Source organism: Salmo trutta, unplaced genomic scaffold (genome assembly GCF_901001165.1).
Source record: "Salmo trutta unplaced genomic scaffold, fSalTru1.1, whole genome shotgun sequence".
Lineage (NCBI taxonomy): Eukaryota > Metazoa > Chordata > Actinopteri > Salmoniformes > Salmonidae > Salmo > Salmo trutta.
The window spans coordinates 4,392,616-4,415,359 of NW_021822962.1; the positions used below are offsets into that span (position 1 = coordinate 4,392,616).

The window sequence follows — 22,744 nt, forward strand, 5'->3', positions numbered from 1 at the left end:
AATTCAGTCTTCTGATGAAATGCCCAAACCACCATTGCCACCGAATCCCCCTTCCCCACTGCATCAACACATCAACACACACAAAAAACCCTAAACCCCTAGCTACATTCCAGTGGAAACATTAACAACCATGACTGTAAGACACTTATTGTGTCATGTAGTCTGCATAGCAGACTGGTTTATAATGGTAACAAAGATCAAAGCTTAGAGGACAACTTCAATTTACAGGCTGAATTCAACCAGTAACTGCAGTTTCAACATTTGGAATCAGCCCCAAATGGTACACTGCTTTTCCCTACATAGTGCACTACTTTTGACCAGGGCCCATAAGACTCTGGTCAAAAGTAGTGCACTATAAAGGGAATAGGGTGGCATTTAGGAAGCAGACTCAGTGTCTCTTCTTTTCAATAAATAACACTCCAGTCTCAACAGTTGTTTAATTGTTGAGTCACTTGGTGACATTGACATGGGCTCCATATATGAAGTCCTCTGGGAGCGTCTCAACGGGGACGGAGCTCAACTGTTCATCAAGAGAACGTAGTGTCCACAGCTTCTCCAGTTCATACACCTCTCTGGTCTCTGGTAGCATGAAGTGGACCACCATCCTTCCTACAGGGAGGAAAGGAGAGAGAAGGGAGAGGGAGAAAGAGAGAAGGGAGAGTGAGAAAGAGAGAAGGGAGGACAGAGAGAGAGAAGGGAGACAGAGAGAGAGAAGGGAGACAGAGAGAGAGAAGGGAGACACAGAGAAGGGAGACAGAGAAGGGAGACAGAGAAGGGAGACAGAGAAGGGAGACAGAGAGAGCAATAGGATTAGCAAGTAAGAAATTGACATTTTCACCTAAATGTAAAAACCTTACCTTATTAACCACATATCCAGAGAAAATATATCAGTGTAATATTTCTAGAGACCATCAGTGTGTTATTTCAGTAAATTATTCTAATCTTCATGCACTATAATCCAGCACTAGATCATCCTACTGCACTATAAACCACAGTCAGAGCAGATCATCCTACTGTACTATAAACCACAGCCAGGAGCAGATCATCCTACTGCACTATAAACCACAGTCAGGAGCAGATCATCCTACTGTACTATAAACCACAGTCAGGAGCAGATCATCCTACTGTACTATAAACCACAGTCAGGAGCAGATCATCCTACTGTACTATAAACCACAGCCAGGAAGCAGATCATCCTACTGCACTATAAACCACAGTCAGGAGCAGATCATCCTACTGCACTATAAAACCACAGTCAGGAGCAGATCATCCTACTGCACTATAAACCACAGTCAGGAGCAGATCATCCTACTGCACTATAAACCACAGCCAGGAGCAGATCATCCTACTACACTATAAACCACAGCCAGGAGCAGATCATCCTACTACACTATAAACCACAGTCAGGAGCGAGCATCCTACTGCACTATAAACCACAGTCAGGAGGAGATCATCCTACTGCACTATAAACCACAGTCAGGAGCAGATCATCCTACTGTACTATAAACCACAGTCAGGAGCAGATCATCCTACTGTACTATAAACCACAGTCAGGAGCAGATCATCCTACTGCACTATAAACCCAGTCAGGAGCAGATCATCCTACTGTACTATAAACCACAGTCAGGAGCAGATCATTCTACTGCACTATAAACCACAGTCAGGAGCAGATCATCCTACTGCACTATAATCCAGCACCAGGAGCAGATCATCCTACTTCCCTATAATTCAGCACCAGGAGCAGATCATCCAACTGCCCTATAATCCAGCACCAGGGGCAGATCCTCCTATAATCCAGCACCAGGGGCAGATCATCCTACTGCACTATAATCCAGCACCAGGAGCAGATCATCCAACTGCCCTATAATCCAGCACCAGGGGCAGATCATCCTACTGCCCTATAAATCAGCACCAGGAGCAGATCATCCTACTGCCCTATAATCCACAGCCAGGAGCAGATCATCCTACTGTACTATAATCCAGCACCAGATCATCCTACTGCCCTATAATCCAGCACCAGGAGCAGATCATCCAACTGCCCTATAATCCACAGCCAGGAGCAGATCATCAAACTGCCCTATAATCCAGCGCCAGGAGCAGACCATCCAACTGCCCTGTAATCCAGCACCAGGGGCAGATCATCCTACTGTCCTATAATCCAGCACCAGGGGCAGATCATCCTACTGCCCTATAATCCAGCACCAGGAACAGATCATCCAACTGCACTATAATCCAGCACCAGGGGCAGATCATCCTACTGCACTATAATCCAGCACCAGGAGCAGATCATCCTACTGCCCTATAATCTAGCACCAGATCATCCTACTGCCCTATAATCCAGCACCAGGAGCAGATCATCCTACTGCCCTATAATCTAGCACCAGGAGCAGATCATCCAACTGCCCTATAATCCAGCACCAGGAGCAGATCATCAAACTGCCCTATAATCCAGCACCAGGAGCAGATCATCAAACTGCCCTATAATCCAGCACCAGATCATCCTACTGCACTATAATCCAGCACCAGGGGCAGATCATCCTACTGCACTATAATCCAGCACCAGGAGCAGATCATCAAACATACCAAAGTCAATGCACATCCAGTCATCTGCATCCTTTCCCTCAATCTTGGCATGTGGGTCCCCATCTTTCGTCATATATTTGTACTGCCAAAATATGAAACATGTATTACAACACAGTGGTGCCAAATGTACATGGCGTTTGCTGCACAGCTTGACCAGCATGTTCCAAATAGAGTTTCAAATTCAAGTAACTTTTTCGGAAATTCCCAGGTTCCTGCTTATTCCCTTCGGATTCTGCGGTTCTTCCTACCAGGATATCTGGGAAAACCTGGGAATTGTGGAAGTTACCGGAATTTTGCAAACCTACAATTGATCCAATAAAGGAATTACCACTTTAATGGCGTAGAGGGCCATGGCACGGAGGTGCCTTGAGGAGGACCCGCTGACAACGATAAAGTAGTCGGTGTACTTAATGTCCTCAGGCACCTTGATGACACAGATGTCTGCTGCATTCTCCTGGCGGAGCAGGGACACCAACACGTCCATGTTAAAGTCCTCCTGCGGGTTTCCTACAGCAAGAGGAGAGGGAGGATCATCACATTAACAGACATTCAGTATGGGGGTGGAAGTGTAGCCTACTGGTTAGAGTGTTGGACTAGCAACCACAAGGTTACAAGTTCAAATCCCCGAGCTGACGTTCTGCCCCTGAACAAGGCAGTTAACCCACTGTTCCTAGGCTGTCATTGAAAATAAGAATTTGTTCTTAACTGACTTGCATAGTTAAATAAAGGTTAAAATATATATATATTCATAAGTAATACACTAGCCTGGGAGATATCATTCCAACTCCCTGTCACTCAATGTCATAACCAACCATGTTTGAGTAACAAGGAGTTGGCATGATGGCCCAACAGACTGGCACCCAGGATATCTTCCATACAGGTCAATGTATTGTGGAGGTGAGTAACTCAGCCAGATGAAGCTTTAGAATTGGTCTACAGAAAAGTGTTGTGCACTTTCGGAAAAACACAAACTTTTTATTTATACCGTTATTTTACCAGGTAAATTGACTGAGAACACATTCTCATTTACAGCAATGACCTGGGGAATAGTTACAGGGGAGTGGGGGGTGAATGAGCCAATAGTAAGCTTGGGATTATTAGGTGACCGTGATGGTATGAGGCCAGATTGGGAATTTAGCCAGGACACCAGGGTTAACACCCCTACTCTAACAATAAGTGCCATGGGATCTTTAGTGACCACAGAGAGTCAGGACACCTGTTTAACATCCCACCCGAAAGACAGCACATGTCCCCAATCACTGCCCTGGGATATTATTTTAGACCAGAGGAAAGAGTGACTCCTACTGACCCTCCAACACCACTTCCAGCAGCAACTGGTCTCCCATCCAGGGACTGACCAGGACCAACCCTGCTTAGCTTCAGAAGCAAGCCAACAGTGGGATGCAGGGTGGTATGCTGCTGTAACACGAAGAGGCTTTTACACGAAGAGGCAGGTATGGCGCTTAGCTAGATCAGATAGTATGACTTTGTAATTGAATTGGGTGCCTTGTAGCCATGTACGTTACTAGCTAGCTAACGTTAGTAGTGTATCTGATTTAATCAATTTTAGTTATACTTACTTTGGCTTGAGTCACTCTGCATCTCATATTCATCTTGTTGTGCCAGAAACTTGCCAGGGCTGTCCAGCTTTGAAACATTCTCTTCATTATGTAAATCGGCGTAATATCTTCTAATACCGTTGTAAAATGCAGAGAGATGTGGATGCATTTGTTGAGAGGCAAGACATGTGTAACGTCGATATAAAAACTCTGTGCTGCGTCGCGCTTTCACAATTAAAGACGCACCTCTAACGACACCGGTATACCCTCGAAGAACATTATGTGAAAGTATCTGAGAGAGAAATTGCCGAGAACAATTGAGTACACACATGATTTAACTATCGTGTCATTGCCATCAAAACGCATGTGTTTTTGGTTTGTTTTTCCAATCAGTCTAGAAACAGGAAGTGTTTGATTCCAGGACTCTGATTGGTTGAGGTGGTTTCTTCGCTGTTTACGCCTTCTTCCGTACAGTTCTCCTCCTGGATGCGCTTTACCGCCGCCTAACGTACAGGAGTGGGACTTTGCGAAGTAGCACACCAAATAATATTGCTCTCGTTTCAGCTATAAAACATGACATTAAATATTTAATCGCTCTCGAAACCCATACAATCAACTTCTTATAAAGGTTTCAGAATGTATCCATATTTATATAACTGTGTTACTGTTCTTGGTTTAATCAGTTTCACCACCCCCTCCACACAGCAAATATTTATTCTAATCTTTTTTGGACCACCCTTGTATGCAGTAAGAGACTCAAACATTTGGTGCATTTCAGTGAGATCATTTATTTTCCACACGCATTATCGTGAAATCAGAGTGAAAAAATATAAAATATTATTTTCAGTACCAACAATTTACCAAAACTAAGATTGACTGTATAAAAGTGAGTTATCAATGCCCCTGACCTGAAAAGGCCCATACACAACATACATACATACATACATACATACATACACACACACACACACACACACACACATACATATATAATAAAACGCAGTGAATCATGCATTACTCAGCTTAGATTTGGTCTCTGTATGCAGCACCAGCAAATCAATATCAGTTTTAATCCAGCAGCTACCAGACAATGGTACTGTCCAAAACTCTACGTTATTCCCCATAGGGCTCTGGTCAAAAGTAGTGCACTACATAGGGAGTCATTTGGGATGCCTCACCATCTCTATACAGGGAATAGGGTGCCATTTGCGATGCACATTCCATCTCTCTGACTGAGGATGCAGGCCAGATCATCCACAACATAACCCCCAGGCATGTTTCATTGGTCTGTTCATTTTCACAGCAACAATTACAAAGTCAAGTTATTGTTGTACCCGTGTGGTGCATAGTAGATGCCTGCATCCCAAATGGCACCCATAGGACTTTGGTCAAAAGTAGTGCACTATATAGGGAATAGTGTGCCATTTAGAATAAAAACATATCTTCCCTTCTCCCCAAATGGATTCAGGCGTGGGTTGTCACTCATTCAGACTGGGCAGTGTCTGAGTCCAGGAACACATTGAGCCTCAGGCCCACTGGAATGTGGTCGGTGAGGCCAGCAAGCTGGGTCCAAAGGTCAACTCCTCGATTTCCTATAGCGCAGAGAAACAAAAGGATGTAATAACACCAGAATTAATAACAGACACACACGTTGTTGTGAGCCTGCAGCCAGCCAGCCAGCCAGACACACGTTGTTGTTGTGACACCTGCAGCCAGCCAGCCAGACACACGTTGTTGTTGTGACGCCTGCAGCCAGCCAGCCAGCCAGACACACGTTGTTGTTGTGACGCCTGCAGCAGCCAGCCAGCCAGACACACGTTGTTGTTGTGACGCCTGCAGCCAGCCAGCCACACGTTGTTGTGACGCCTGCAGCCAGCCAGCCAGCCAGACACACGCCGTTGTGACGCCTGCAGCCAGCCAGCCAGCCAGACACACGCCGTTGTGACGCCTGCAGCCAGCCAGCCAGCCAGACACACGCCGTTGTGACGCCTGCAGCCAGCCAGCCAGCCAGACACACGCCGTTGTGACGCCTGCAGCCAGCCAGACACACGCCGTTGTGACGCCTGCAGCCAGCCAGCCAGACACACGCCGTTGCGACGCCTGCAGCCAGCCAGACACACGCCGTTGCAAACGCCTGCAGCCAGCCAGACACATGCTGTTGTATTTCCTAGAACACATCCTCATGATGTTCCAAGCAATCATTTCAATAACACAGGTGGAGGTCAGGAGTGTGGAGAGAACATGAAGGAAGTCAACTCTCCTATACAGTTGAATTAGAAGGCAGGTGTCTGATAGCTAGCTCATGTTAGCCAACCTAGCTAGACATTTACATTTTAGCCATTTAGCAGACGCTCTTATCCAGAGCGACTTACAGTAGTGAATACATACATTTCATGCATTTTTATTATTATTAATTTTTTTGTACTGGCCCCCCGTGGGAATCGAACCCACAACCCTGGCGTTGCACACACCATGCTGGCGTTGCAAACACCATGCTCTACCAACTGAGCCACAGGGAAACAAACCAGAGAGGGGAAAAGTATGGAAACACGTACAGTTCGGCAGTGCTTGGAGATGGAGCTCTCTCTGTAGAGGATGTAGTCGATGCGGCGCCCCACCCAGGGCTGACCCAACTCAGGGTAGACCATGGGACAGCCATCCAGGGCCACAGGAGAGGAAATGTACTGCTTCCTCAAATCCTCTCTCTCCAGGGTCCTAGAGACAGGGAAGGGATCAGGGAACTTAGGACATGTCCCAAACGACACCTTATTCCATATCAAATCATATTTTATTGGTCACATACGCGTGTTTAGCAGATGTTATTGCAGGTGTAGTGAAATGCTTGTGTTTCTAGCTCCAACAGTGCAGTAATATCTAACAATCTAAAGTAAAGGAACGGAATTAAGAAAATATAAATAGTTGGACGAGCAATGTCAGAGCGGCATAGACTAAGATACAGTAGAATAGGATAGAATACAGTATATAGATATGAGCTGAGTAATACATAGACTAAGATACAGTAGAATAGGATAGAATACAGTATATAAAAAATGTAAACATTATTAAAGTGACTAGTGTTCTAAATGAGTAAAGAGGCCAGTGGTTTCAATGTGTTGTAGTGCACTACGATGTTCGTCCAGGGCCCATTGACTACATCCAGTGAATGCAGTCTGAGGGATAGCATACCTTTGAAGATTCTCTGGGGTCCTTACATCCTCATGATACAGAGTAGGCTGTTCCAGCAAAGTGCCTGAACGATATAACTAACAAACGTTATTTTCTTGATTTCCACAGATGTGCCTTGTTAAAAAAAAAGATCAAATAAACTCCTTACAGGACATAAAACAACAGACAACATAGGTAAACATGGGCTGGGGCCTGTACAGGAGACTGACTATACAAGAGGTTAAACACATTATTCACGTCACATAAATGTGCACAAGAGGACATCAAGAAATGTTGATCATTCCTAATGACTTGGAGGCCTGTATGTCGGCTATGTGGCATGTATCCCAAATGGCACCCTATTCCCTAAATAGCACACTACTTACTTTCGGGCCCTGATCAAAAGTAGTACACTGTACAGGGAAATAGGATGCCATTTGGGACACAGCCTAAAGATCGTGCAACAGTCCAACTCACCAATGACCCAGGGCTTCTCCTGGCCCGCCCGGCCCTGCAGGGGTCTCTGTACTCCTCAAACAGACTGTGCCTCTGTTCTAGACTGTCATCTGACCAAGGACCAACACACAGAAACATGGAACAATGTGGAAACCTGTTGCATGACATCAAGCCCACAGATACCCATCTATAGAAGACAAACTGCATGCAGAGACAATGTACTCTACGTAGACAGAAAGGTATCCAAACAGACACCCTATATAGTGTACTACATTTGACCAAGGCCCATAGGGCTCTCATCAAAGTTGTGCACTATATATATATATATATAAAGGTTCAATTTGGGACACAGACGTACCAGGTGAGCAGTTGTCGAAGTTGAAATCCCCAGAAAGCACATCAAACACAACCACCTCATCAGGCTTGCTATTGGTCACCTGGAACTCCTGGATCCACTTGGTGAGCATGTTGAGCTGCTCACAGCGGATCTCCCCTTCACCTGCTCAGCCAATCACAGGACACACAGGGATCAGCTCTCAACACTATTGACTCCATTACAATACAAGCAGAGAGAGACTGGTGCTGGACAGATAATTACTGCGTCCCAAATCAAAGTTATTGGTCACGTACAGAGTTAAGCAGATGTTACAGCGGGTGCAGTGAAATGCTTGTGCTACTAGCTTTTAACAGGGCAGTAAAATGTCAAACAAATACACACATAACAAATCAACAATGAACTGTCAGATTCTGGCTTGAGATATACTTATTCCTGTCACCATATTAGAGCTTATTGATTACTTTACATAAAGAATAAAAAGTATAAAGAACTATGTTAGGGGTCAGTGAAGGAGAATAGGAACTTTGTTTATGGAAAGTTACTGAGCGAGACAATGGGAAGTACAGAAAGTTTGTCTGTTTAAACATGTTATTGCTGAATAGTAATATGTCTAAGGAAGGAGGTACAGAACAACAGTCTAGTCTCAGTTCCTGACAAGGCAGGCCAGTTGCTGTGGATCTAGGACCAGGAGGGATGTGGAACTCAACTCAATAAGGTCAACAGTTGAAGAGAAAATACATCTCTGGAGACCAGCTAACTGCAGTCCTATCTCACACACACACACTTCCACGCTCTAATGAAGGTTCTAGACTCATGCAGGGCCATGACAACATCAGTAAGAGGAACAGATTTAGTTCCTGCCTAGCAACAGAGACAGATTGTTTATCTTAGTCATAAAAGGAGGTGACTCCTAGTCAGAAGGTATAGATATGTACTTGTATGTTGTGCTTGCAGCTGAGGCACCCAGCGGGTTGAATAAATGTGGCTTGAGCTTTTTTCTAGTCGTCCATTTGGGTTTTTACTCTGTCTGTTCAGAACCTCAACACAACACTATCATAAAACAAATGCAATCTGTGCATATATACACCAAAAATATATACTAAGAGTGATATGTACAGTAGACACTGTATATTACAGTGAGCTATGTCAGGAACCCAGTATATAAATGTGTGGTGTGCATAAACAGTGTATTAAAAACATGAGCTGGTGCACATCCAGAATAATAGTGTGTGGAGGTGCTGACTAACGGAGAATAAACTATCAACTATCAAAATAAAGAAAGTCGCACACTCCATGTATAAACTCCCAGCCATTTAATGGGTATTTACCAACGTTTCAGCATCACTGTGCCTTCCTCAGGGTGCATAAACAGTGTAAATGGAATGCAATGTACAGTAGTAGCTAAATTATAATGAGCTATGTGAGAAGTTGTGCTGTAAATAGAGAAGAGGCGGCCATTTTGGATTAAGTTAAAAAAAAAATGAATGAAGATGACTTGCCTTCAGGTGCATGGAGGTGTGTGCAGTTAAAATATCCAACCAGCTTCTTCTCTTTCTGATTCTGGCCAACTAGCACCTGGGAACACCCACAAACCATTACTTCACCTACTGGGTATGAACTGTGTTGTTGATGTTGTTGTTTAACCCATGGTAAAATGGAACCGGCCGTTATCATTACAATAACTGACAACAGTAACTCAATACAGTATGAGCGTTAATGGCAACCAGATGACACCACATTTACATTTTAGTCATTTACCAGACACTCTTCTCCAGAGAGACTTACAGTCAGTGCATTCAACTAAAGTTAGTAGGAAAAAAACCACATATCACAGTTATTATAAGCAGAAAAAAACTCAAAGTGCAGGCGAGAGGTGAGAAAGACAAGAGCTATAATGACAGTGAGTAGCATAGAATTACAAATTAGAACTGTATTTCTCCTTAATTTAATCAAAATGTCTGCCAATATCAGCCCATTGACTTCATCCTCTCTAGTAATGTAATAGGATCTCTGTGGTGAGTGGTACCTTGGCAGAGAGCAGGCCTTTAGCAGCCAGGGCGTCCTCCCCCCGGCCGTTAGGGAAGCAGTGGTACTGGGCCTCCAGCACTGGGTAACGGCTGGCCAGGAACAGGCCGCTGTTGAAGAACTTAAAGGAGGAGCAGCTGCCGGGAGGCTGGCAGGCGTACACCCCTACATCATACAGTATGTGGTTGAACAGGGGCCCCAGGGTGTTGGTCAGCTTCACAGCTGCCCTCTTATCAAACACCTCCTCCAGACACAGGATGTCCACGTTGGCCGGGAAGAGAGAGGACACCTCCCAGGGCACGTCGTCTGGCCCAGCCTGACCGCGCTGGGCGACCCCCTGAGTGCGTAGGGCCCGTGGAGGGTTCCTGTGGCCCTTCCGGTCCTGCTGGTTGGAGTTGTGGTTGGTGTTGATGACGGGGGCAGGAGAATGGGAAGACTCCTCAGTGTCGTCACAGGGCTCGTACACCACATAGTTTGAGTCACTGGGCTTGGGGGGCGTCGTTGTTGGGACCGCTCCGTCAGCTTGGTCCTCGTCTGAATGGGCCTGGGGTGGTGGCTGGCATGCTGGGTCTGTAGCGCCGTATGAGGCAGGGCTGGTGGTGGAGGGGCCGGGGAGCAGGCTACTGGAGGGGCTGAGGGTGCCACAGCTACTGGGAGAGTCCACGAAGATGCGGATGTGTGGCCGGTTCACGCCCTGCACGATGCTCCGGCCGATGGCGGTGGCACGGCGCTGCGTGTGCCCCAGGTTGTTGAAGCGCGCGATGCCGTCCGGCAATAGGCACAGGTTGGCAGTAGCAAAACCAAAAGTGGCCTTGTTGGCCCCTGCCTCAAAGCCCAGGTTCCTCTCCCCCTCCTCGGCTGGTGTTGGTCTCGACGGGGGCTCCTGGTAGTAGGAGAAGGGCCTTCGGGCAGCCTGGAGGGGAGCCCAAAGCAGGAACCCCAGGAAGGCCAGGGGAGCCGTGATCAGGAAGAGGGTGAGGAAGAGGATGAAGCCGAAGAACACCTTGAGAGGGTGGAGGTAACACTCCTGCTCCTGCCGCTGGGTGCGTTCCAGGCTGGTGGACATGCAGACGGCAATGAGGCGGTCCAGGAACCAGAAGCAGGGCAGGATGAGACCCCAGCTCACTGCATGGAGGCCCTCCACAAAGCAGTTGGGGAATGGGGACTCCCGCAGAGACATGCCTCCCTCCTTCAGTCACCTCTGGACACAAATAGGGAGAGCAGGCATCAGGGCTCCCAGCTGCTCACCTCACTCTGGTTATTCACCATCTGACTGAGACTCTGGAATCTACTGGAAGTAAACGTAGAACAACACACAGACAGGACATGTAGAGGGTGTTTTCAGACCTTCCTGGCTCGACTAGTGAGGTAAATCAATAGTGCATGAAGTTGCGTGGTTGTCAGGGAAATGACTCCCGTTCGGGAAACCAGAATCAACCCAAGGGGGCTGGGGCGACAGCTGGTGCGTCATAGTACACGGGATCAATTGGAGTAGAAGGCAGATTACATTGGTTACTGGGCTGCGCGCACATGAAGGGCTGGGTTGGTGGATAGACTGACAGACATTGTTGGAAAGGAGGGCAAGAGGAGTAGAATATACGGGTATTTTACCCGAACTACTGTTAATCCAGACGTCACCATCTGCACGAATTCACTAATCGCTATAGCGACAGATGTGTAGTGTACTACTAGTGGTCGGTGCAACGTTCAAAATAGTCCACACAAGGCTCCAAAGAGACCCACACAAAATAGTCCACACAAGGCTCCAAAGAGACCCACACAAAATAGTCACACAAGGCTCCAAACAGACCAACACTTTCCGACAATGACGCCCGTCCTGAGTGCGCGCATTTCTGCTGACACTGTCATGCCAACCAACAACATCGGTCATGAATGAACGTGATATCGATTGTTTCTCAAGTTCGTTGTGTGTGCTTGTTACTTTGAAATGATCGACTCGCCCCAAATGCTGTTCTCACAACTGACGTGGCGTGGTTAGCTAGCTAGCCAGCTAACGTTAACTTGGAGTACTAACGTTACCTGGCTAATTCAACCAGTTTGAAATGTTCACTAATTTGGGCTAGGTAGCAGGTGCTCACATGCACAATGTATCATTCATGAACAAGACAATTTTGTCTTACACATTTACATAGCCACACGTTCGTGGACTAATGTTAGCTACTAGCTAGCTAAAATAGGTTATCTGGTTAGCAAACGTTAACATGAGCTATGCACCTTTATTCTTACCTGTCTGCATAGAAGAGTCCACTTCCTTCATAAAATGTGAATTTATCCGTCTAAATAGATGTAACCATGGCTACTGCTGAGTTGGCCTTGTCATGCTGTGGATATTTTTCATTCAATATTCCTGTATAAAACAGAAGACAAGGATTCCAGCGACCAGTGTACGGCTTGTCCCGCGCGGGAAGTAGCCAACTCGTCTAGACAGTATGCGCGTGCGTGCTCGTCTGAAATGACAAGCGAGCTGAACATATTTCCTTATATGAACAGTATAATGGTTTATAGGTATATGGGGTTATTAAGCGCGGATTCGCGCTTATAAACCCAGGATCGTTACAATATTGAAAGGCAACAATTTCAAAGACTTTACTGAGTTACTGTTCATATAAGAAAATCAATCAACTGAAATAAATAAATTAGGCCCTAATCTATGGATTTCACATGACTGGGCAGGGTGCAGCTATGGGTGGGCCTTGGAGGGTATAGGCCCACCCCCTTGGCAGCCAGGCCACCCACTGGGGAGCAAAGCCCAGCCAATCAGAATTAGTTTTTCCCCACTAAATGGCTTTACTACCGACAGAAATACTCCTCAGCACCCACCACCCAGACGACCCTGCTGGTGAAAAAGCTGGATGTGAATGGGCCGGCGTGGTTACACATGGTCTGTGGTTGTGAGGCCGGTTGGATGTACTGGCAAATTCTGTAAAATGACATTGGAGGCAGCTTATGGCAGAGAAATGAACATTCATGTCTCTGGCAACAGCCCTGGTGGACATTCCTGCAGTCACCATGCCTCAAAACTTGAGACATCTATGGCATTGTGTTGTGTGATAAAACTGCTCATTTTAAAGTGGCCTTTTATTGTCCCCAGCACAAGGTGGACCTGTGTAATGATCATGCAGTTTAATCAGCTTCTTGATATGACACACCTGTCAGGTAGCTGGATTATCTTGGCAAAGGATAAATGCTCACTAACAGGGATGTAAACAAAATTTGTGCACAAAATTTGAGAGAAATAAGCTTGTGTGTATGAAAAATGTCTGGGATTTTTTATTTCAGCTCATGAACCATGGGACAAATATTTTACATGTTGTTTAAACTTTGTTCAGTGTATATGAAAATTAGTTGTGTATACATTACTTAAACACACTGCTTTTTCTTTGTTGAAATGCATTTTAAATGGCCCAAAGAGCCCTGGAAGTATTTATTCTGTCCAGGTTTTTCCATGTCTGTCATTTCAATATGGAAATATAATGTCAGGTAACTCACAAAGACAGCTCAGTGCAACCAACCAACAAACCAAGTGAATGGAAAATATGAATTAAAAAGGCTAAACTAGGAAATGGTCCAATGCAGGAGATGCAGAGCTGTCCTGTCTGCGGAGGGTGTGTGAAGTTTGTATGAGAGAGCGCTTGTCTCCAAAGCAATACAAGCTTAGACACGTTAAGAGTTGGGTTTGAGTCATTTGTTTATAGTGTAAAACCTCTGCTGTGGAGGGAGGTGGTGTCAGTGGCCGTCCCAGTCTAGCTCTGGTCCTAAACGTTTATAAAAGGCCCAGAATCAGCAAGCTGCACGTAACGCCCTGGACCAGAGCTATTCCCAGCCCGTCTACCAGAGGAAGAGGGGCTTGCCGTCCTGCCTTGCCATGAAAGAGAGGCAACTGAACAGCAGCAGGAGATCCTTCAGCAGTTTGCAGGGGGCTGCGTTGATAACTACTCTCCTGAGGAAGTCCGAGCTGTTGAGTTTAGATTGTTGTTTATTGTCCTACAAGAGGAAAATCCTACTACAGCTCATACATTACATACACAAACCTCACATTACATAAACAAACCACACATTACATACACAAACCACACATTACATAAACCACATTGTAACATGGCAGCAAACAAACAACAGTAAACAGTCCCCCCACACCTGCACATATAGGAGGAAGCTTCATAGAATTGTTAATGATTCATGGTGATAAACCCCCCCCCCCGCAGGGATGAAACTCCTCCTGAAGCGTGCAGTGCAGCCTTTACAGTAATTGTCTGACACCTCCAACCTGATGGCAGGAAAGGTGAGCTCTGACATCACAGCCAAGCTTGTACCCTGAAGGGACTACATGGGAGCTACATCATCACCTGTTGTATCCCAGCTCCTGGGCGCTGTAGGAGTCAGCCCTCTGCTTCAGGATGCCGTAGGTGTTGATGATGAACTCTGTGAAGGGGGGATGGAGAGTCATACTATAGCCTAGCTGCTTCAGCTTGGCCATCAGCTCAGCGTGACGCTGGGACAGCTGGAGCCTGTAGCCCTCGTCCACCTTCCCCGTCAGAGGGTGTGTGGACACCTGAGGGGACACACAGTCAAATGTAGTGCACTATATAGTTTAGAAGGTGCCATTTGGGACACTGTCACAACCTCATGGGAGTGGGGGATTAGCCTGTAGAGTTTCTAATTCAGGTATACTGTACATGTCATTATCCAACTCTCTCTCACACATTTGTTTACAACAGATTTGGAATTAACTTCTTAGGAAAAGGAAAACCATTTTGACCTGGGAATAACCCGGTTTAGGAGGCTTTGATTTCCATCTGTGTGTGAATGATTGAAATGACTACATGGCACACAACCACACCCTGGTGGAAAATGTTGTTCAACTAGCCTATTATCCCTTAGCTGACAGAAGGAAGGAATATGTTGTTCAACTAGCCTATTATCCCTTAGCAGACAGAAGGAATATGTTGTTCAACTAGCCTATTATCCAGACAGAAGGAATATGTTGTTCAACTAGCCTATTATCCCTTAGCAGACAGAAGGAAGGAATATGTTGTTCAACTAGCCTATTATCCCTTAGCAGACAGAAGGAAGGAATATGTTGTTCAACTAGCCTATTATCCCTTAGCTGACAGAAGGAATATGTTGTTCAACTAGCCTATTATCCCTTAGCAGACAGAAGGAATATGTTGTTCAACTAGCCTATTATCCCTTAGCAGACAGAAGGAATATGTTGTTCAACTAGCCTATTATCCCTTAGCAGACAGAAGGAATATGTTGTTCAACTAGCCTATTATCCCTTAGCAGACAGAAGGAATATGTTGTTCAACTAGCCTATTATCCCTTAGCAGACAGAAGGAATATGTTGTTCAACTAGCCTATTATCCCTTAGCTGACAGAAGGAATATGTTGTTCAACTAGCCTATTATCCCTTAGCAGACAGAAGGAATATGTTGTTCAACTAGCCTATTATCCCTTAGCTGACAGAAGGAATATGTTGTTCAACTAGCCTATTATCCCTTAGCTGACAGAAGGAATATGTTGTTCAACTAGCCTATTATCCCTTAGTTGACAGAAGGAATATGTTGTTCAACTAGCCTATTATCCCTTAGTTGACAGAAGGAAGGAATATGGTGTTTCAACTTTCTTAAAATTCAAAAACTGGAATGACCGCCTTTTGTATAAAGGACAACACACACACACACACACACACACACACACACAGTTCCCACCTGAATGATCTTGTCTCGTATATTGAGCACAGTGAACCCATAGAGTCTGGTCTGGCCTTGGAATACATAGGACAGGATCCTTCGATCCAGCTGGAAGGCTATCTCCCCCACCAACCGCTCTGGATCTGAACAATAAACACCATTACAACACCAACCTCTGAATCTGCATGGATTACTTCAATAGATCTCATTACACCAACAGAAACATTCATCCACACCTAGTTTAACAAAATGTTCCTATTCTAAGCAACATCCCAAACGGCATCCTGTTTCCTACAGTGAGGGAAAAAAGGATTTGATCCCCTGCTGATTTTGTACGTTTGCCCACTGACAAAGAAATGATCAGTCTATAATTTTAATGGTAGGTTTATTTCAACAGTGAGAGACAGAATAAGAACAAAAAAATCCAGAAAAACGCATGTCAAAAATGTTATAAATTGATTTGCATTTTAATGAGGGAAATAAGTATTTCACCCCCTCTCAATCACAAAGATTTCTGGCTCCCAGGTGTCTTTTATACAGGTAACAAGCTGATATTAGGAGCACTCCCTTTAAGAGTGTGCTCCTAATCTCAGTTTGTTACCTGTATAAAAGACACCTGTCCACAGAAGCAATCAGATTCCAAACTCTCCACCATGGCCAAGACCAAAGAGCTCTCCAAGGATGTCAGGGACAAGATTATAGACCTACACAAGGCTGGAATGGGCTACAAGACCATCACCAAGCAGCTTGGTGAGAAGGTGACAACAGTTGGTGCGATTATTCGCAAATGGAAGAAACACAAAAGAACTGTCAATCTCCCTCGGCCTGGGGCTCCATGCAAGAACTCACCTCGTGGAGTTGCAATGATCATGAGAACGGTGAGGAATCAGCCCAGAACTACACGGGAGGATCTTGTCAATGATCTCAAGGCAGCTGGGACCATAGTCACCAAGAAAACAATAGGTAAAACACTACGCCGTGAAGGACTGAAATCCTGCAGCGCCCGCAAGGTCCCCCTGCTCAAGAAAGCACATATACATGCCCGTCTGAAGTTTGCCAATGAACATCTGAATGATTCAGAGGACAACTGGGTGAAAGTGTTGTGGTCAGATGAGACCAAAATTGAGCTCATTGGCAACTCAACTCGCCGTGTTTGGAGGAGGAGGAATGCTGCCTATGACCCCAAGAGCACCATCCCCACCGTCAAACATGGAGGTGGAAACATTATGCTTTGGGGGTGTCTTTCTGCTAAGGGGACAGGACAACTTCACCACATCAAAGGGACGATGGACGGGGCCATGTACCATCAAATCTTGGGTGAGAACCTCCTTCCCTCAGCCAGGGCATTGAAAATGGGTCGTGGATGGGTATTCCAGCATGACAATGACCCAAAACACACGGCCAAGGCAACAAAGGAGTGGCTCAAGAAGAAGCACATTAAGGTCCTGGAGTGGCCTAGCCAGTCTCCAGACCTTAATCCCATAGAAAATCTGAGGAGGGAGCTGAAAGTTCGAGTTGCCAAACGTCAGCCTCGAAACCTTAATGACTTGGAGAAGATCTGCAAAGAGGAGTGGGACAAAATCTCTCCTGAGATGTGTGCAAACCTGGTGGCCAACTACAAGAAACGTCTGACCTCTGTAATTGCCAGCAATGGTTTTGCCACCAAGTACTAAGTCATGTTTTGCAGAGGGGTCAAATACTTATTTCCCTCATTAAAATGCAAATCATGTTATAACATTTTTTACATGCGTTTTTCTGGATTTTTTGTTGTTGTTATTCTGTCTCTCACTGTTCAAATAAACCTACCATTACAATTATAGACTGATCATTTCTTTGTCAGTTGGCAAACGTACAAAATCAGCAGGGGATCAAATACTTTTTTCCCTCACTGTATATTGTGCTCTACTATTGACATTTAAGTCATTTAGCAGCCCTATAGGCCCTACTCAAAAGTTATGCATGTCATGACTTCAGTCGAAGTCAGGTCCTCTCCTTGTTTGGGCGGCGCTCGGCGGTCTTCTAGCCATCATCGATCCACTTTCATTTTCCATTTGTTTTGTCTTGTTTTCCTCACACCTGGTTTCAATTCCCTCATTTACTTGTTGTGTATTTAACCCTCTATTCCCCCCATGTCTTTGTGTGGGATTGTTTATGGTTTGATGTATGCGCACGTTAGACTGGTTGCGCTGGGTTATGTCAACCCGTATTGTATTTAGTGTTCGTTGTGCAGTGTGTTTTTGTTCGCCTAAATAAAAGGCTCTGTTTGCTACCCAAATTCTGCTCTCCTGCGCCTGACTCCCTTACAGCCAGTTACGCATACCTAACAATGCACTATATAGGAAATGGGGTGCAATTTGGGACCTATACAATAGTTTTGAATACATATTTTTCTATTCTATTTTGCTATTACAATATTGTCATAATCAGCTCAGTTGATACAAAATGGTGACATTTTTCTCTAAGGATCATGTCACAACATTGTAATGAGCAAACGACCATTTCACACACCTTTCACCTTGTGAGACATGATGTAAGAACAGCTTGCAGTCTCTTCATGTTCTCGTGGGTCTGTGTACATGCAGCTCTTGGTGTAGGACTCCAGGTTAACCGGGGAAGACGTTCTGTGAGAATGTTTGGACGATTGATGCAGCTCATGTTTGAATCTGTCCTCATCCACGATGTCTTGCCACTGAATAGTTGTGTTCCTGCCTGTGGGTAGGAAATTCACATCAGAATCAATTCTAAATGCAAAAAGGGTGACAAATTGAGACAAAAAGAAACCAGGCAAAAAATAATAAGCAATTATATGTAGATGCTCTCCCCTTTGACTACATCCTCCCTCTGCTGACCTCACTGAAGCCATGGGTTGCTTAGACGTCGCACACAACCATTGGTTGATGCTGACAGATTGACAGATTGCTATAACATATGATTTGGTTAGTCGATAGGTAAAATATCTATCCAGGCGTTTTAAGGTCTGGCAACGTCTTAACAATGGAACCATGAACGTTCTCAACCTTCAGTCTCTTGACCTTAGATCAACTCATGAACTTAATGTTGTTTTTACATTATTTTTATTTTTTTTGCTTTACATCACTACGAAATGTCTTTATGTAATGAATAGAGCTATATAAATTGAATAAATTATTTAGTTAGTCATTTAGCAGATGCTCTTATCCAGAGCGCCTTAGAGTTAAGTGCCTTGCTCAGGGGCACAGACAGATGTTTCATCTAGTCGGCTCAGGGATTCGAACCAGCATCTTTTCGGTTAGTGGCCTAAAGCTCTTAACCACTAGCCTATCTGCCACCCTTATTATTATTATTATTATACGTCCAATATTTTAGCTGGCTGTTGCTAGGACCTGCATGGCAGTACTAATGTTGGGATTAATTCAATTTCATTTCACGACGTATAGTGAAATTCCTTATCCAATTACATTTGTTTAGTTTCTCCAACCCTGCTTATTAATTCGAACCGTACTGACGTCCTTGGACGTCCTCTAGTGGCAAAGAGCGGCACGCGCACTACCGTCACCCACATAGATGGAGATTGCGATGCGTAAACCATACTTGAACAGTTACCTGTCGATTCCCTGAGAGTATCGCTGGTTAGAGCGGAGGTTTGCAGTTTGGACTTCAGATCAAAGTTTTCCTTCATCAAGCCAAGCCTTATTTTCAGGTCGTCATTCTCGTGCCGCAGTTTCTCATTCTCCAAGCGCAATGACGCACCGCCCCCCTCTGTATCCATATCCACCCAGACACTTCCCCCGACTCCAAGCGCCTACTTCAGGCGTTCAGACAGTTGAGGCACAACCCGTAAGTTTGTAGACCCTTTCCGTCTGTCTTATAAATCAAATCCTGAAATGAAATAGGTTATAAATAGCATCATAATAGGGTGTCAGAACGTTGGATTTAACTTTTAACACCGTTATGTCGTGTGTCATAATTCCATATTGAACATAATTATAGAATCTCCTTTATGACGTCTAAACAGATAGGCTATACGTCATTCTGACGCTGTACATTTGCATTGCATCAGAGGAAATCATTTCTCACACCATGTTTCTCCAGACTGAAAAGCTGAAAACGAGGCACAAATGTCTTGAAAAATATCATTAACAAACTGACATTCATGCTTTTGGCTTAGAAAAAAATCATATCAAAGTGCATAATCACGATTCATAAACTATTAGAAACGATTTAGCAGCATCCAGTAATCACCAGCACTGATAAAAAGAGAGATTACAATTCAGTTTTAATTGAATAACTATCAACAAATACAGCTGCAAAGACTCACAAACATCAGAAATATCACAAAACAAATTGAATTCAAATATTATTAATGATTCACACTACACAATTTAAACCAGTCTGGATTGTGGTAAAACTGAGCACAATGATTTGTAACTGTGATATAGCACAGTTACAAATATAAATCAAACTGGATGGACATCAGAAATAGAGGAAGGACTAAAAACAAACAAAAAATAACTATTGTAAAATAGACTGTGTCTGCAAAATGTGTATAAGGTGAATAAATTGAAGGTAAGGGTTTATTAGTTTACTCCAATTGGGGGATCGGTGGTAGGGTTTGCGGGGAATAATAATAAAGGTATATTCTTTTAAAAAGTATGTCTATATAGGTATGTGTATGTATATATGTGTATATGTATGCATGCATGTATGGATATATATATTTACCCCAAAAAATAAATGGGGGATTGGAAATTATGCAGACAATTACATTGATGGAAGCAATATTCTTTCCGCAATATTAAGCTGATGCCACCCTAGAAGAAAAAAGAAAAATAATTTAAAAAAAGAAAAGAAGACTGAGCACAATGAACATGAGGGAGTACTATCAAGCAGAGTTACTTGCTATGACTGTGATATGTGGTTGTTTAGTTACCCAAGTTGAATGAACTGACTAAGTCAAATCAAATGTTTTGTAACATGCGCCGAATACAACAGGTGTAGACTTCACCGTGAAATGCTTATTTACGAGTCTTTCCCCAACAATGCAGAGTTAAAAAAGTATGAAAATTAGCAAAGAAAAATATTAACACAATAGAAAAATACATGGCTCTGGATAAGAACATCTGCTAAATCAGGGTTTCCCAAACACGCTCTGCGATGACTGACAAGAGGAACTGATGATGCACCACCCCATTTAGAAACGTCACCTTGTGCATTCTACTGTTACAACTTTCAACAGTAAGTTCAAAGCCGGACTGAGTTCGCTAGGGGGCGCGCCCCACAGTTTGGGAACCACTGCTCTAAAAGCGCATAGGGAACCACATTTAGGACAACAGGCGACAGCAGTGTTCACCTGAGACATAGGCACATAAAACAATGTGTAGCAGGTGTTGTACTAGATATGGGAAAAGATGAGTAACTCCTGTAAAAAGACTCCTTCATCCTTCAAATGGTTCCTTTAGAGGAAGCTCTCAGTTCCGTGCTCTTCCAACGATAGCCAGGATGTAGAGGAAGATGTTGATGATGTCAGTGTACAGGGAGAGAGCAGCAAAAACATAGTCCTCTGGACTCAGGGCATTCTCCTTGTTGCCAAGCAGCAGCTGAGTGTCCACAGCCAAGAACTGGAATCAATCACATTCAAAACAATGATCATTCTATTATCACAATTAGAATCAGCATTCTGCTCATTCTATTTAGCAAGATATGTGCTGTGAGATAAGGTCTCGATTTGGTCTGACAACACATGCAAAATAATGACTAAGACTGTGTACAAAATGGCACCCTGTTCCCTATATAGTGCATTACTTTGGCCAGGGCCCATCAATCAAAACACTTGCATGAATACTTAAATAGTTGCCCTACTACCACCACCAGTATCGTTTCTACAGGAAAAGAGACACCACCTATGATAATCACGATCATTACCAAAGAAAGAGATTTTAGTATGCATCCCTAATAGCACCATTCCCTAAATAGTGCACTACAATGGTCAAAAGTAGTGCGCTATAAAGAAAATAGGGTGGTATTTGTGACAAGGACTTACGCATGTGAAGAGTAGAGCGCCCAGCGAGGCGTAGACCAGTTCCAGGATCTTGTTGCGGATGAAGATGCAGAGGAAGCCGAAGAGGACCAGGACAATCAGACAGACCAACAGCACACCGTGACAGGAAGTGAAGTCATACTTGGTCTGTATGGGGTCGGAGGTCGGGTCAGGAAGAATGCCAAAGGTCAAAGGGACATATTAGTGATTAGCCAATGACGTGACTCTCATTTACTATCAAACAATAATAATATCACTAGCCTCACTGAACAGGGTAGGGTCAGTACCATCACTAGCCTCACTGAACAGGGTAGGGTCAGTACCATCACTAGCCTCACTGAACAGGGTAGGGTCAGTACCATCACTAGCCTCACTGAACAGGGTAGGGTCAGTAGCATCACTGAACAGGGCAGGGTCAGTACCATCACTGAACAGGGTAGGGTCAGTAGCATCACTAGCCTCACTGAACAGGGTAGGGTCAGTACCATCACTAGCCTCACTGAACAGGGCAGGGTCAGTACCATCACTAGTCTCACTGAACAGGGTAGGGTCAGTACCATCACTAGTCTCACTGAACAGGGTAGGGTCAGTACCATCACTAGCCTCACTGAACAGGGTAGGGTCAGTACCATCACTAGCCTCACTGAACAGGGTAGGTACCATCACTAGCCTCACTGAACAGGGCAGGGTAGGTACCATCACTAGCCTCACTGAACAGGGTAGGGTGGGTACCATCACTAGCCTCACTGAACAGGGTAGGGTCAGTACCATCACTAGCCTCACTGAACAGGGTAGGGTCAGTACCATCACTAGTCTCACTGAACAGGGTAGGGTCAGTACCATCACTAGCCTCACTGAACAGGGTAGAGTGGGTACCATCACTAGCCTC

At 44.6% G+C, this 22,744-nt stretch overlaps 3 protein-coding genes and 1 pseudogene across 5 annotated transcripts in view; all 4 read right to left on the reverse strand.

Moving 5' to 3' along the window:
• Positions 1–423: 423 nt before the first annotated feature.
• LOC115187808 (mitochondrial assembly of ribosomal large subunit protein 1-like) lies at positions 424–4,654 on the reverse strand. The gene is made up of 4 exons (XM_029746857.1): positions 4,164–4,654; positions 2,912–3,090; positions 2,584–2,665; positions 424–609 (listed from the first exon to the last, which is right to left on the reverse strand). The coding sequence occupies exons 1-4, from the start codon at positions 4,471–4,473 to the stop codon at positions 449–451; spliced, it is 732 nt and encodes a 243-aa protein (XP_029602717.1). The 5' UTR covers positions 4,474–4,654; the 3' UTR covers positions 424–448.
• A 939-nt stretch (positions 4,655–5,593) lies between these two features.
• Positions 5,594–12,580, reverse strand: LOC115187804 (sphingomyelin phosphodiesterase 5-like; annotated as a pseudogene).
• A 1,389-nt stretch (positions 12,581–13,969) lies between these two features.
• Positions 13,970–20,366, reverse strand: LOC115187806 (speriolin-like protein). Of its 2 annotated transcripts, XM_029746853.1 has the most exons (5): positions 19,422–20,366; positions 18,348–18,548; positions 15,858–15,982; positions 14,493–14,698; positions 13,970–14,101 (listed from the first exon to the last, which is right to left on the reverse strand). In XM_029746853.1, the coding sequence occupies exons 1-5, from the start codon at positions 19,585–19,587 to the stop codon at positions 13,975–13,977; spliced, it is 825 nt and encodes a 274-aa protein (XP_029602713.1). In that variant the 5' UTR covers positions 19,588–20,366; the 3' UTR covers positions 13,970–13,974. The 2 variants fall into 2 exon arrangements, with proteins under 2 accessions (XP_029602713.1, XP_029602712.1); XM_029746852.1 differs by lacking the exon at positions 19,422–20,366 and having other exon boundaries at positions 18,348–19,181.
• Positions 20,367–20,720: 354 nt separating this feature from the next.
• LOC115187805 (protein lifeguard 1) overlaps positions 20,721–22,744 on the reverse strand; it is a 12,978-nt gene continuing 10,954 nt past the window's right edge. The window contains exons 5-6 of one of the 2 annotated variants that reach the window (XM_029746851.1): positions 21,859–22,002; positions 20,721–21,436 (exon numbers count right to left, since the gene is read on the reverse strand). In XM_029746851.1, coding sequence (XP_029602711.1) covers positions 21,287–21,436; positions 21,859–22,002 — 294 coding nt within the window. In that variant the 3' untranslated portion in view covers positions 20,721–21,286. The remainder of the gene's footprint in view (positions 21,437–21,858; positions 22,003–22,744) is intronic. The other variant, XM_029746850.1, reaches the window with a different exon arrangement.